Genomic DNA, 15,001 nt, shown 5'->3' with positions numbered 1-15,001 from the left:
TGGGATTACTAGGCGCGGGTGGTTCTGGTCGTACACGTATGTGACGAGGCCACGTGACACGCCCAGCCTGTCTCTCACACTGTAGTATGGTCTGAGACATGCCAGTTCCTGTGTCCTCTGGGGATGCCAGTCTTCAGCCAGTACCCTGGCTATCAGCAGCTGGTAAACAGGGTCGTCGTGTGATGCCTGTAGTACCATCTCTTCGTCAAGAGTGAGGCTGTCGCTGAGGTCCAGTGCTGCCACCACAGACGCTGCTACAGCCGCTGCCAGCTCCTCTTCGTACACTTCATCTTCAGACTCTGGTGGCGTCTTCATGGAGGGATATCTAGAGAGGAAGTCGGCGGCGCAGTTCCTTTTACCAGGAAGATAGCGTATGGTGAAACGATACTGCAGCGTTTGTTCTTTCAGGCGGAACAGGCGCGGATTGATAATGTCTGTGAGAGCCCTGTTGCCCAGTAACCCAACTAGCGGGCGGTGGTCGGTCACTAGTACTAGGTTAGGGCATCCTAGCAGGAAGAGGCGGGCCTTTCGGAAGCACCAGGCCACGGCCAGGGCCTCCCCTTCGATGGGAGCGTAGCCTGTCTCTGCCGTGGTGAGGTGGCGGCTGCCACAGAGGGCCAGACGCCATCCTCCTTTGCAGCAGAATGGTGCATCAGCTGACGCACAGGGGCAGTACTGTTGGAGGATCACAAATCCAATCCCTTCTTTGCTCCAGTCAGTGATGGCCACCGTGGGTCTAGTTTTGTTGTAGTATGCTAGACCGTCACTGGCCAGTTGGCAGATGGTGTTTTTGGCTTGCCGTAGTTTCCCCTGTAATTGCTCGTCCCAGTAAACCTTCTTTCCTGCCGGTTTCTTAAGAAGGTCTCTGAAGGGGGACATCACTGGGGCAGTGGCCAGGAATGGTGCTAGTTGATTCACAAAACCAAACCAAGACCTCACGTCTGTGATTGTGGGTTGTGCTGGCATGGTAAAGTCACGTATGGCTGCCAATTTGTCGTCTGTTGGCCTGTATTCCTCCCAACCAAGGTGGAAGCCCACGAACTCCACTTCACGGCGGCAGAACTTGAATTTCTCAGGCTTCAAGGTGATGCCTTTCCTAGCACAAAGCTCTAGAAATTCGTATGTGTGCCAGAAGGCCCCTTCAACACTGGAGTCATAGAGCAGTGTGTCGTCAACACACTTGTGCTTGCGGGGGAAGTCTGCTACCGCGTCATCGAATCTTCTGGTGTAGGCGTCCGTGGCAGAGCAGTGCCCCATGGGTGTGCGGCAGTATTGATACCGCCCCCATGGTGTGATGAATGTTGTGAGACGTCTGCTCTCCTCTTCCAGCTCAACCTGATGAAACCCCCAGTGTGCATCGGCCACCGTCTTATAGGAGTGCGGGGGCACATCAGACACCATGTCGAAGGGAGCAGGGGTGTGGTGCGTTTCCCGCAGGCAGCTAGCGTTCAATTTCTGAAAGTCAACTGTCCTCCTTGGCTTTCCCGATTTCTTTGCAACCACAACCATCCTAGCACACCATTCAGTGGCCTCCCCTGCTGGTACAGGCCGAATCACTCCTCTTCTGACGTCGTCATCGAGCTGCTTTTTGACTTCGCTTGCCCAGTGTTTGGGGATGGAGGCTGGTGTGTGGCACGCATAGGTGCGCGCGTTTTCTTGAAGGTGGATGTGATGTGGCGGGCCCTGCATCACCCGTAGTGGGTACCTCTCCGTGTTGAAGGTTGAGGAGGAGAACTGGCGCAGCAGCCAATCCTCGAGACGAGGTACATTCTCTTCGAGTGGTGGGAGAGGGATTTTAGTAGGTCTTGAGGGGACGTCGTTGCCCATGTCGTCATACACCTGCTCCGCGTTGGCGACAAGCGGCAGTGGCCGGGGAAAATTTGCGTCGATGAGGCCCAGTTCTTTGCAGGTGGTGAATGATAGGTACATACGCTCCACGGACCTGACGAAGTACACATCTTGAACAGTAGAGCGTCCGTGTATGCCGATGCGGCATGGCGTCGCACCCAGGCTGGTGATGGGAATCTTTGCTAGGTCTCTGATGCCTGCCCGACGCTGTAGCTGCGCAGGCTTGAGACCCAATGACGTCATCATGGCCGGGCCGGCTACGCACACCTGTGCCCCGGTATCAGCCACAGCAGTCACTTTGATTCCCACCTTGCTCGCCAGTGGCCCCACACATACCTGTAGAACAGGCTCGGGGCTCAGGGTCGCCGAGCCGATAATTATGCCGCTCACCAGTTTACTTGCCTCCTGTGTCCTAGATGATCTGCACACTCTCCTGAAGTGACCTCTTTTTCCGCACGCCCCACACTTGCGACTAAATGCGGGGCATGACGTCTTCTCGTGGCCGTGCTTTTCACCACAGTTGGGGCAATGTTTGGCCCCTGTTTTGGGAGGGGCATCCGCAGGAGAACGGCGGTGGGCAGTTTTTGCCGGATGTGATGGCTGGCGATAGGCGGCAACTAGAGGTTCCTCATCCTCGCTTATGTCACTGGTGGCAATGTCGGTGCCTGCCACCGCATGTTCTCGCGTAAATTTTGCCGCGTCGCGCTGGGCTGCTTCATAGGTCGAGCAATAGCCACGTAGGTCGTCCATGTCCTTGAAAGAATCACACCGTCGGAACACGTCTTGCTTTAGGGCGGGGTCATGCAGACCCACCATCACTTTGCGCAATAGCATGTATTCTGAAAGATCACTATCACAGTCAGGGCATCGGAACCCACACTCACGAGCCTCTTGGGCGCAACGCGTCATGTAGATTCCCACTGACTCACCTGGGGCCTGGCAGGTGCTGAAGAAGTCCGTCCATTTCACAGCCTGGTTCGTCGACTGTAGAACGAGCCTTTCAATGGCGTCCAGGGCGCTTGTAGGGTTCAGGGCCTCCCATTGTTCTGAGCTGAACCTTGCGTCCAGGGCGCACTGGAGGTCGGGAACACAGAGCAGTCGCACGTGGAGCACGGCTTCCTGGTCAGGCCATGCGGCGAGTCGCAGCCATGTCTGAACCGAGCGGCGCCATGTCCGGAATCCTGCAGGCGTCATCTCCATTCCACACTTCTCTGGCGTAGCGGCAGTGGGAACTCTGTGGCCCGAGGGGCGGTGTGAGAGTAAGGATGCCATGCTGTTGAGAAGGTCCGCAACTTCTGGCGTAGTAGCGGCACGGTTTGGTCTCCGTGCCGAGCCGGTTCCGCTGGTTCTAACCCTTGGGCGGCGTGGCGTAGCCATTGTGGGTGTAGGTGCGCGTTTAGTCCCGTATCACTGCGCCATGTAGGAGCTTCAATGAAACGCCGGATTGATGGTTGGTTTTACTGATCAGCCCGTACACTAGGGGCACAAGTGTATGACTGTGTCCCGTGGGGGTGGGAGGCTAACTGAGGTGTAGCACTGCATTCGGTGCGAGCTCCACTCGCCCAGTTGCCAGATGCCTCCATCCTACAGTATCGTTCTGTTTATCGATAGCCATTGCAGTGTTGTGTTGCAGAATTTTATATATGGTGAAGGAAAATAAAGAAACCATTTTTTATTCACATAACATCATCTCATCATATCATCCTTTTTTGTATGTTAGTGCATGAACTTCTATATTAGTTCTTTTTGCATGTTTTATGTAGAAGTAAAGACTTAGTCAGCTATTTTTGGAGCAATATTTTTTTATGCTTTCTATGGTCTTGTATTTAAAGATATTTAAAGGTATCTTTGGTTATCAATATAATCTTGTTTTTCTTTTGTACTGAGTAATGTCTTAGCCAGTCTTTGCATGCTTTTAGGTTTGTAAACTTCAAATGATTTTGTTAATATTTTTTCTGTTATTACTTTCTCTTAGTAAAAATGTATGGTACATTATTTCTTTTGCAGATGCAGTATTAGTGTTGTTTGATATGCTAAAGTGTTTGCTTGTTTATATATAACCTACAGGAAATGTAGGCCGCAGCAAATCCCAATATAGGTGAACAATTTTCACTCTCAATTACAAATTTTGTGCAAAGGTTAACTGATTGCAAATCATATTGACTTCTGCTTTATCCTTTTATAAGTTATTCTGGTTTAATTTTTGTTGATTTTAGATTGGGTAGCAGTTGCCTTGAGAACTCTTGATTGAGGTCAGCTGTCTGGCATAACTTATTTTTCACCTGATAAATATTAGCTGTATATTATTTGCTTTTCCTTGCACATAGCCTAGAGGCTGAATACCAGCACCTGGAACGAGGCTAGCCAGATAATTGGTGTGATTTTAAATGATGCATTTATAGGGTGTTGATTTTATTTATTTTTTCATTAGTGATACAGCCAACCTACTGTATTCTCTTCTTTAGCAGGTTGTTACTTGACTATGATGTATTGTCCCCTGCATGAATTGCCTTCTTCTCTTCATGCTGCTTGCTGCATGTGTGCCTTTCTGCTGCCTCTTGTTGGCTGAAAGTGCCATCACATTCTGCATCTGTACATGTGTCATCACCCATCAACTTGTATCATTCGTACTCACATGAAGTCATCTCCATGGGTTCATCTTTTACATGGTCTAGAAATGTACCTTCACATCCTCTGTCACTAGAGTGCTAACCGACTTGTGCATTACAGATTCCTTCCTTCCCTGGTCTGTGCTGAACGTCTTGGGATAGGAAGTTTTCAAAGTCTCACTTGAATTTACAGAGTATCAATTGATTTTGAGTGTTTACTTGAGTAAGGAACTTCCTCAGGGCAAGTCGCATGAACTGAAGTCGTACCTTGGTAAAAATTTTCTTTTTTTATGTCAAGTCTTTCAAACTGAGTACGTTTCATTATTTATTCTCGATAGTATGACAGGTAAGCTTTGGGGAGCATGAGCATCAGAGATGAAGTCCAGCATTAGCCATCAAAGTTGTGCGGGAAGACTGAACGGGGTGGTAGAAATAATTTCTTAGAGATGTAGAATCAAAGTTCATTTGTCTTCATGCAATGTGGGAGTTCCTTACTAAAGACTTGTTATTCACTTGATCATAAATATGAGGATGTATTTCAAACTATTGGGTAAATTGAAGGTAAAACACTATACAAAATAAAAAAAAAATGGGATCTGCAGCACTGTTAGACATTCAGTATGGTTACAATAAAGTAGTGACAAAATGTTCTAAATAATTTGACCTAGATCATACCGGTGCACTGGTACTGTAGATTAATTCTTCGAGCTGGTTTTAGTCATTTTGTTATCATAAAGAATTCAAATTCAATGCCTGTCAAGAGCATGGTGCTTACTTTTTAGGAGACATAGCAGTGCTAAGGATCCTGATGGTGCTGTATTGTTATTTTGCCAAGTGCGTACCATGGTCTGAATGATGACTCTGGCCCTCGGTCACCCCTGGGACTATCGGACTTGCAGAGGAGTACAGAGATCACTCGACCCCCCCCACCAGGGAGCATAAAATGGTCTTTCGGCTTCCTTTAGTTTCATGCTACATTTCTTCCATCTAAGTAACATTTTGTACACACTGTCACCACCACACCCACATATGAATGTGTACATAGGAAGGTGCCTACACCCAACTGAGTAGGAAGTAGGTGATAAGGAGAAGAGGCGTGTTGGCAGGGCTCTCCCCGATGTTTTCAGTCAGGCTGCTGATTGTGGTTCTTCTCACCATTACACATCATCGATTGCCTGTACATTGTTGATGTCACTTCGATATTTAGGTCACTTTTTATTTTTTCTCTTCACTCCTGTTCTGTAATGTCCATATTGTCAAATGTTCAAATTACACTCAAATAAGTTTCTTGAATTTCTAACTAGTCTCTCATCATCACCATTACCATTTTACGCTACTGATATTCAGTGGTTTACAATTCATAACGTCACTAATAAAAAAAAGTAAAGAGTAAAATCGACACGAGATCAAGATGGGAATCCGGATCAAGAGAAGGAAGAGGAAGATGAAACACTACCTACTGTATGGCGTTTACTACACGTTTGGTGTCCTTTGCTTGATTTCATTGTTATGGGAGAGCCCTGTGGTTTTACTGAACATGATAATTTCGCAGAATGGGCAGGAAAGGAACCCTCTCCTTTGTCCTTTTGCTTGGCGGCATCGCGTGTCTCATATCCGGCTTTATTCCTGAAGGTAAACTATAGACTGTGTGAGTGACTTGCCCAACTGCACCTTGACCACATCCACCCTCAGCTTTCACCTCTTCCTCAACCCAGGCAGTCCTCTCTTTTCTACCTTCTACTGTTTCTTTTCATAGTTGTTTCTACCTTACTTTTTCTAAGTCGTTCTATCTATACTTTTCAAGGATGTCTTATCTGATGACTGAATACTGATCATGCCCTACATCCTGAAATTTATTTTTTCTGCTTACCCTCAAAGGTCAAATTTGAAATTATGAAATTTCAAATCGTTTTACTATTTTTTTTCCTGCTACTTATTCTACTTCCAACTTTCTTTTAACTGGTCTATATTTTCTACTTACATATTCTCCTCTAGATTTCATTTGGAAAAGTAACCTTGCTGGATTCTATGGGAGACTTTTGTCAAATCTTTCTTTACCCTCCCCTCCCCCCTCCCCCCTTCCTACCCATTAGAAACTACACGTTTTGCAGTGAAGACAATTTGTGAATATAATATCTTCACATACATAAAACTAGTATCTTTTAAATACCAGCAGGAGAGTTTGTTTTTAGATTTTAGTTGTTTAGATTCTTTTGTTATGAAGATTTTGTTCACAAATCTGTCTTCACTACAGGAAATGTGGTCTTGTACTGTAAGGTGTCTCTACCACACTTCTGCAGAACTGAGAGTGGTGTGGTCTTGGTCTTCACATTTGTTTCCAAGAGGAAGCAATTCTAACAGCCTTCCTAACCATAAAGAGGATAATCAACAACATCTAAATCCTCTATTATTCATAAAGAAGATAATGGGTTCTGCGGGAGGGTCATACTTATTATTTTGTCAATTTCATCCTTGTTTTTTCTTCAAGAAGATCATAGAACCTAGTTTAATTTAGTACTTTTTCTGCATCAACGGGCAAGTCACTCGATATATTCATTCATAGTTCATAGGAAAATTGATTGGTCATAGAGTAATGAAAGCCAATTTTTTTATTTTCTTGTAGATACTTGTTCATCTAAACTTTATACTGTAGTTTTAAAACCACCATTTGTTTAATTTTAGCTCAAATTATTGCATTTGATCAACGGCTCACAGTAATTTCAACTTGTTCTCTTTATATGAAGTAATTACAGTAATGCTTGAAATTACTCTAATCAAGGGTTTTGACCTCTGCATTCCCTTTCTGTTCATCTTAAGGCAAGGTAAGTAGCTTACAAATTTAGTGAGATGTATGTTGGCTGGGAGAGATGGAGGAAGAGAAAAACAAATTGGCAGTTATAAGAAAATCACAGTTAAAACAATCCTAAGATTTTAGAAAATACGAGTCAGTGCAGTTTAAGATTATTTAAACTTAAAAAACAAGAAAAAAAAAAAAAAATCTGACACGACAATCCAAATTGAATTTGTTTCACCGGCATCCCGTCCCTTACTTTGAACACCTGTGATCCCTCCTCAAGCCATATATCTCACTATGAAAAAGCTCTTTCACCAATGTCTGGTACTAATGACGTCCATATCTCTTTCTCTCCCTTATTGGACATAGACATTTCCTGGCTGATTGTTACACTAAGTTTGGTGGGGAAGTTCGGCATTGCGGCAGCCTTTGCCGTGGTATATGTCTACTCGGCTGAGATCTTCCCAACTGAACTCCGTAGTGTTGGAGTCGGTTCGTGTTCCATGTGCGCTCGCATTGGAGGAATAGTGGCGCCCTTCATTGCAAGCTTAGTAAGTATATTTGTGCCTTTTTATTTTACATAAAATAGAACATTGAAAAAAAATTGACACAGCCTGAAGTAATTTCTCCCTGTCTTCTCCTTTTCTGTATGAGGGGACAGAGAGGGGGGTTGTCACCAGTTCAATGAAGTGGCCTTGCTGTGGATGTGCTGTGTCTTGTGACACTGCTTCTGACCCAGGGCAGTGGACAAGATGCAGGGATGACCCATCATCCAGGAGATGCCAAGATAAGAGGGAGGGAAGAGGGTAGAGGGGAGTGGAGTGTGATAGGGATGGAACGGATGGGTGTGGTTTTTATGCCTTTGTTTTTTGGCTACCTCCCTTGTAAGGGGTAAAAAAGCCTTTGGTATATGTATGTAGAACATTGATGTATCATTTGCATATATACTCAGGTCTCAATTTAGAAAATCCCCCATTCAATGGAATCTGGAAACATTGAGCAAAATCCAGTGACTCCAAATAAATTTCTGAGACCTCCCCTCCCCACACACATTCTGTATGTTCATGGGATATCAATAACCTACCTTCACAATCCTTGGTAAGTCTGTTGCCAGTGACTGATGGGAGGTAGGTTTCCCTCTTAGTGAAACTTGAGGCAACAATTATTATTATTATTATTATTATTATCATTATTATTATTTTCATTATCATTATTATAATTATTATTATTATTATTATTATTATCATTATTACATGTTATTTGTTTTTGCTCACAATGATTGTTGTTTTGTACAGCATATTTTGGTTTAAGCTTGACAGTGATTAACCCATTTTTTGTGATTGCTACTCAGGCTCATACGTACAAGCCACTGCCCCTCATCATCTTTGGTTTGCTGTCCATTATTTCTGGATGCCTCATAGTCTTCCTTCCAGAAACCCTTGGGACAGAACTCCCTCAGACTATTTATGAGAGTGAGCAGTTTGGAAAGTAAGTGTTAAATGTTGCAGTCTCCTTTTTCATCTTTTGACATATATTTTTGTTTTTCATATATTGTGATGCTTATGTTTTTTTCTTTAATTCTATTCATGGATATTTAATTTGTATTTTTCTTTACAGGGGTCAGTCCATATTTTACTTTAGCTGCTTTAACAAGAGCCCACCAACAAAGAAAACTATCGACGGTCAAGAATCTTAATTACAACTTTCAGGGATACTCTTTAAGCCATGCCGAGACCATACCATTTGCTACAATTTTTTCTATCTTTTGTGGTAACCACACCATGGATGTGTCATGAAAGATCATAAATCTTATTTTAAAACAATCCAGTAGTGTAGGGTAACACTAGAGATTGACACCAAAGTAACTATTTGTTCCCTTCACCAACCTTCCTGACCTTTCAAAAATTGCCTTAAATACATGGGGATTTTTTTTTTTTTTCTAAATGTATAATAAATTTATCACTAATTCATTTGTTCAGGAGCTAAAGGTTCCCAGTCATCTATAAAGGTTATATTTTTGTTCAAACACAATTGCCATCACATCTGTTGCCATTAGTAACGGAACTTTGACAAATCGTGCAGCAAGAATACCATGGGTCACTAGTCATTTATTTACGACTAGATCTAACAGATATGGCCTTATTGTATACCTTAAGAGGCAGGAGGATGTGGAGTTGGAGGGTTTAGATGTATTACACAAGAATATTCAAATCCAGTGTTACAGGACGTAGAATAAGATTTTTTTTAAGTAGGCCATGAAGAATAATTTTAGTTATCCCAATGCTTTTCATGAATTTGTGAACTTTTTTTTTCTATTTTCAAGAGTAATTTAATATCTGTGATCTTAATAGACATAGCAGAGCAGATTTTTGTAAGCTCATCGTATAGTTAGTAGAATCTGGGTTTGGGACTTCTTAAGAATAAGTGAAGGGTTGTTTCATGATAGGAGTTCATCATCGGGTTCTGATTAATGCTGTTAGTGTCCAAAAGAACTTCAAATGTTATTACTTCAGGTGTCTATGCCAAGTGATATTGATTCTGTTGAGTGAGAAAACAACCTTCAATTTGGTGATTTAACTGTGATGATTTCCAGTATGGAATGAAATGTATTAAGTTTCTTGAGTATAATAGAGTGCAGGTATGATACATGGTCAATCTACTTATAGGTATGATGTATAAAAAGTTATTATTCCCAGAGGTATGAGTATGTTGTCAATCTTTTATAAAGAGTGGAAGTATAGTGAGTGAATCTGAAATATGGCACAATTTAATTCCTTTTGTACATATGTTGCATACAAGGTTATTGTTTCTTTATGAAATGTCTTAAAGCCAAACTTTTTTGTAAAAAATGTTATGTAATAAGATATTTCTTTTATTTAAGTAACTGATGTGAAAGAGTAATTTTTTAGAAGCAGGTAGGAGAATGAAGAATGTTGTACGTAAGATATTTGGTGTAATGTAGATGTTGCAGGTGAGAAAATATGTGTGGTGTAAGTAGTCCAATGGAAGGATATGTTCATAGGTGTAAGAAGGAAAACATTTGATGATAATCTGATCACACATATAGCATAGTGCTATTGAAACCAGATATGTAAGCTCCTTGTTTGTGCACAATACCTGATCTTGAACACAAAGTGACAGTATAATTTAAACTTTTTCATTCCACTGCCATTGAGGTAAATTGAAACAATAACAACTACCTAATACTGCAACTTTGGCTACATAATCTTTCATTGCTCATTTCCAAAGATGTTCACTGTATAGCCAGCCACTTCACTTGTGTATGTCATTGTCATGAAAACCACTGATTGGGTATTGTTATTCCAAGTGTGAGGTGATACGAGGTTTGTCTTTCTGTTATTTCTTTTACATTGAGAACACATCCTAATCATATTGGTTAAATTGTTGTTATTAGTAAGGCAGTGGCAACAGTAACTTTAGATCAGATTAGATCTGTTATCTGCACAAATGGATTGTGTGTCAATAATTGCAGGAAAGCAACTGAAATATTGCCCGAATGAACTCATGGAAGGAATAGCTGTTGAGTGAGCTCATTGCTACAATACCTTTCATATCATTTGTAGTTTTTACTTATATGCCAATGAGTTGCAGAATTATCATAAATTTCTAGTTTATTTTTATGCAATTTATATACAGCAGACACAGCTTTTTATACATTATTGTGCAGTTAGCTGTGGACTCATATATTTTTCTGTAATGGAAGAAAACATCTTAAGATGTCTAACTTTATACATTAGATTCAAGAACTAGTGTCATTTGTAATAAAGACCATTGTCATTTCCATGAAAAATGGTAAGTTTCCATGAAGCTCCACAATATGTATAAGAACAAACAGAAGTTTACTGAAATACACCCAATTTTTATCATGATAAGATAGAATTAATAACTTGAAGCAGTGTATATAACACTTTCAATTCATCTATTACTTTTGATAACAAACATTGAAAGCCTGTTTTGCATAATTGGGGCAAACAAGTAATCATCTACGCTGTACTGCAATCACATCCTACACGTATATTCATTATGTAATTATTTCAACTCAAAGTTCAAACAATAGTCAATCATACGTGGGCTTCTGTTCTCTTGAATGACTCTTGTTTAGTACTTACAATGAACTGTATGAGGTTATTTGGTCATTACACCAGGTTATCTCTCATGTTAACAATTATTAATAAAAGTTATTGAATACATATTCAATCAGAATTGAGTGCCATGAGGTTTGTTGCAACCAACCTTATAATACACAATTCTGTTTTTTTCTTTCCCTGCATCAATAAGTAAAGGCATAAGAGAGTCTGGGAAGAGTTTTCCAACCAGTACCCCAAGGCTTGGGGCTTTTAATGTGTGTGGATGTGGTACAGATGAGAGTAATAGGGAAGAAATAGGCAGTATGTTTGTGAGAAGAAAGATGGATGTGTTGGCATTGAGTGAAACTAAGTTGAAAGGGTAGGGCAAGTTTGAGTTTGGTAGTGTAGTTGGGAGGATCTCGTGAGTGAAGAGAGGATGAGGGAGTGAAGAGATAGATAAGCGTGTAGTGGAGTGGAAGGAGGTTTCTTTAAGGTTAATGTGGATGAAGGTGAAACTGGGAAGGGCTATGTGGGTTTTTGTAAGTGCATACAGGCATGGTAGCGAGAGGAGTGTAGAAGAAAGGGAGGCTTTTAGGATAGATTTAAATGAGTGCATAGAGTGATTAGGGAGAAATGTCAATGTAGTTGTATTGGGAGACCTTAATGCTAGGGTAGGAAATGAACCAACAGACAGAATGGTTGGGAAGTGTGGAGTTCCAGGAAAAAATAATAGTGGAGAGTTGGTGGAGATGTGTCTAGAGAGTTGATAACAAATACAGTGTTTAGGAAGAAAGTCAAGCATAAGTACACATGGGGCAGGGTGGTAGATAGAGTGCTAATGGACTATATAGTGGTAACCAGGAGAATAGTAGGAAGAGTTAAGGATATACATGTTCTAAGGGGAGAGAGTGGGGTGTATCAAATCATTTTTGGTGGAAGGTAAGTTGAGAGTGGAGAGATAAAAAGGAAAAGGACAGAAGGTAGAGAGATGCTGAAAGTGAACTGCTTCAATGAGAAAGAAAAAGAGGAGTATAAGAAGAAGCTGAGAGAGGAGTGGGAAGGAGTGAAGGATACAGTAGAACTAGGAGTGGAGGAGGAATGGGGATGGTTCAAGGAGGGAGTCACAAGGTGTGCAAAAATGGTGTGTGGAAGAGAATGGGAGGAAATAGAAGGAAGGGTAGTGAGTAGTGGGATGAGGAAGTAAAGAAGGTTGTAGGAGAGAAGTGAGCATTCACAGATTGGTTACAAAATAGGACGAGAAAATTATATGAGAGGTACAAAGAAAAGAGAAGTATAACATATGATAAAGAAGGTAAGGAGAAGAGCAGATATGAAATGGGATAAGAGTATGACAGAAAATTTTTAAGTTAATTAAAAGATGTCTTTGAAAGAGATTACAAGAGGAAGAGGAAGTGAATCAAGTAGAGAATAAAAGGTAAAAGGTGAAGATGGAGAGATGATAATGGAAGACAAGGCAGTAAGAAAAAGATGGGCAGAGTATTTTAAGGAGTTACCATGTGAAGGAGGATAGGGAGGGAAAGGTAGTTGCAGTGGAAAGTGCTATGAAAAAGACAGTGATGAGTGAGGAAAATGGAGGAGAAATAAGGAGAGACGAGGTGAAGGCATTTGATAAGATGATGAGAGCAGGTAAGGCACCTGGATTGGATAGGTGTCATGCAAAGTGTCTAAAAAAAATGAGGTACAGTGATGGTGGACTGGTTGAAGTTATTTAATGTTTGTTTAAGAGAGGGTAGAATACCAGAGGACTGGAGGAGTGCCTGTATAGTTCCACTTTACAAGGGAGAAGGGGATAAGTGTGAGTGTAGTAGTTTCAGAGGGATCTGTTTGTTAAGTTTAGTTGGGAAGGCTTATGGGAGGGTCTTGATTGAGGGGATTTGGAGAGGAACAGAGGGAGTAATTGATGAGGAACTGTGGGTTTAGGACAGGTAAGGGTTGTGTGGTAAGACAGATATGTGAGAGAGCTTTAGGAAAAGGTAAGGATGTTTTTTGGGCCTTTATGGATTTGGAAAAGGCTTATGACAGGGTAGACAGGAAGACATTGTGGGAGATATTGCAATATGGGATAGGAGGAAAGCTGTTAAGAGCAGTCAAGATTTTTTACAATAGAGTGGAGGTAGAATGTAAATTGAGAGAAGCAAGAAAATCCCTTGGGGGATTAAAAAGTGTAATGAGAAATAAACATTTGGGAATGGAAGCTAAGAGAAGATTGTATGAAGGAGTGATTGTGCCGACAGTACTGTATGGGGCAGAAACATGGAACATAAGAGAAGAAGAGAGAAGGAGTTTGAATGTGTTGGGGATGAGGTGCCTGAGAAGTATGATAGGGGTTACTAGGTTGGATAGAGTGAAAAACGAGGATATGAGGAGGAGAACGGGGGTGGAAAGGGAGTTGGGATTTAGGGTTGACGAGTATCGGGATGGTTTGGAAAGAATGAGTGAAGATATATTAGTAAAAGAGATGTGGAAGGAGTGAACATGATGGGGCGACCAAGGATGAGTTGGATTGATGGGGTAAAAGGGGCACTGGGAAAGAGGGGAGTGTCTGTTGAGGAAGGATGGGAGAAGACAGAAGATAGGGGTGATTGAAAATGGTTGTGTATGGATGATGCTTTGATGCATGAAAGGGAGTGGGCAGGGGGATGGGGGAGAGAGATTTTGTGTAAAAAACAGATTGACACAATCCGAAGGGATTTCTCCCCGTCTTTTCCATTTCTGCATGAAGGGAGGAAGAGTGGAGGTCGCCGATTTAATGAAGAGGCCTTGCTGTGGGTGTGCTGTTTTGCGACACTGCTTCTGACCCAGGGCAGTGGGCGAGGTGCGTGGCATTTGACAGGCTTTCATAAGCTTTAAATAAGGTGTTTTAATTACATGACATTATAGTCTTCAAAGGGACCAAAGCTAGGCTTGTGGTGGTCCTGGAAGATGAACAGCAGAGCTGACTTTTTTCTAAAACTTTTACATCTGTAGTGACGTGATGCATCCTACGACCCGTCACACATTAATCAAAGAAATCTTTGGAGCTAGCATTTCCAAGTTCCTGTAGTTGGCAAGTGTGGTTCGCAAGGGTGTCCCTGCCAGCCAGCGGCCAGCCAATCAGGAACTTGGAAAGCTCCTCACGTTCCCGCCAGCCTCCTTTAAAAGGTCGGCGTTTCGCTGAGATGGGCAGAACAGTCCCGACCAGCGCACAAACTACATCTCCTCGTCCAGTCTTCTAGCTGTCCCATCGAGCCTCGCCGCCATCATCTGCTACCGCCTCGCTGACGTTAGGCTTCACGTCCAGCTACAACCATAAGCTCCACTAAGCTGTGGCCTTAGTCCGAGCTTCACCTATATTTCTCATGTGACACTTCTAGTGTTGCACCTTGTGGCTAATTACCAAAAGAAAGAGATTAGATATTTTGTGTTGATTTCCATTTGTCCTGCCGCTGTTCCGAACTAAAACTACTACACATCCTTTACTTCCAATTGCAGGTTCATTCTTTAGAGCAGGGGTTCTCATTAGGGGTGAAATTCACCCCCAGGGAGGAATTTTGGGTTTTCTGGGGGTGATTTGTGACCACAGTCAGTTTATGCGGTGAGGAAAGTAATTATAGGTTTTGGCCTATCTGGCCTGTCACCTGGGCTGGAATTATACTAATATG

The 15,001-nt window shown here is 42.3% G+C and overlaps 1 protein-coding gene across 5 annotated transcripts in view; it reads left to right on the top strand.

The window, feature by feature from the left end:
* Positions 1–11,462, top strand: part of LOC143038366 (organic cation transporter protein-like) — a 149,050-nt gene extending 137,588 nt beyond the window's left edge. For 4 of the 5 annotated variants that reach the window (XM_076207405.1, XM_076207403.1, XM_076207404.1 and 1 more), the window contains 4 exons: positions 6,010–6,089; positions 7,621–7,802; positions 8,603–8,739; positions 8,869–11,462. In XM_076207405.1, the coding sequence (XP_076063520.1) occupies positions 6,010–6,089; positions 7,621–7,802; positions 8,603–8,739; positions 8,869–8,947 (478 nt within the window). In that variant the 3' untranslated portion in view covers positions 8,948–11,462. The remainder of the gene's footprint in view (positions 1–6,009; positions 6,090–7,620; positions 7,803–8,602; positions 8,740–8,868) is intronic. The other variant, XR_012967558.1, reaches the window with a different exon arrangement.
* Positions 11,463–15,001: the final 3,539 nt, after the last annotated feature.

The sequence above is a fragment of the Oratosquilla oratoria genome, chromosome 24, assembly GCF_046742065.1.
Source record: "Oratosquilla oratoria isolate Oo_2021 chromosome 24, ASM4674206v1, whole genome shotgun sequence".
NCBI classification, from domain to species: Eukaryota; Metazoa; Arthropoda; class Malacostraca; order Stomatopoda; family Squillidae; genus Oratosquilla; species Oratosquilla oratoria.
This window is presented reverse-complemented; position numbering and strand designations above follow the sequence as displayed.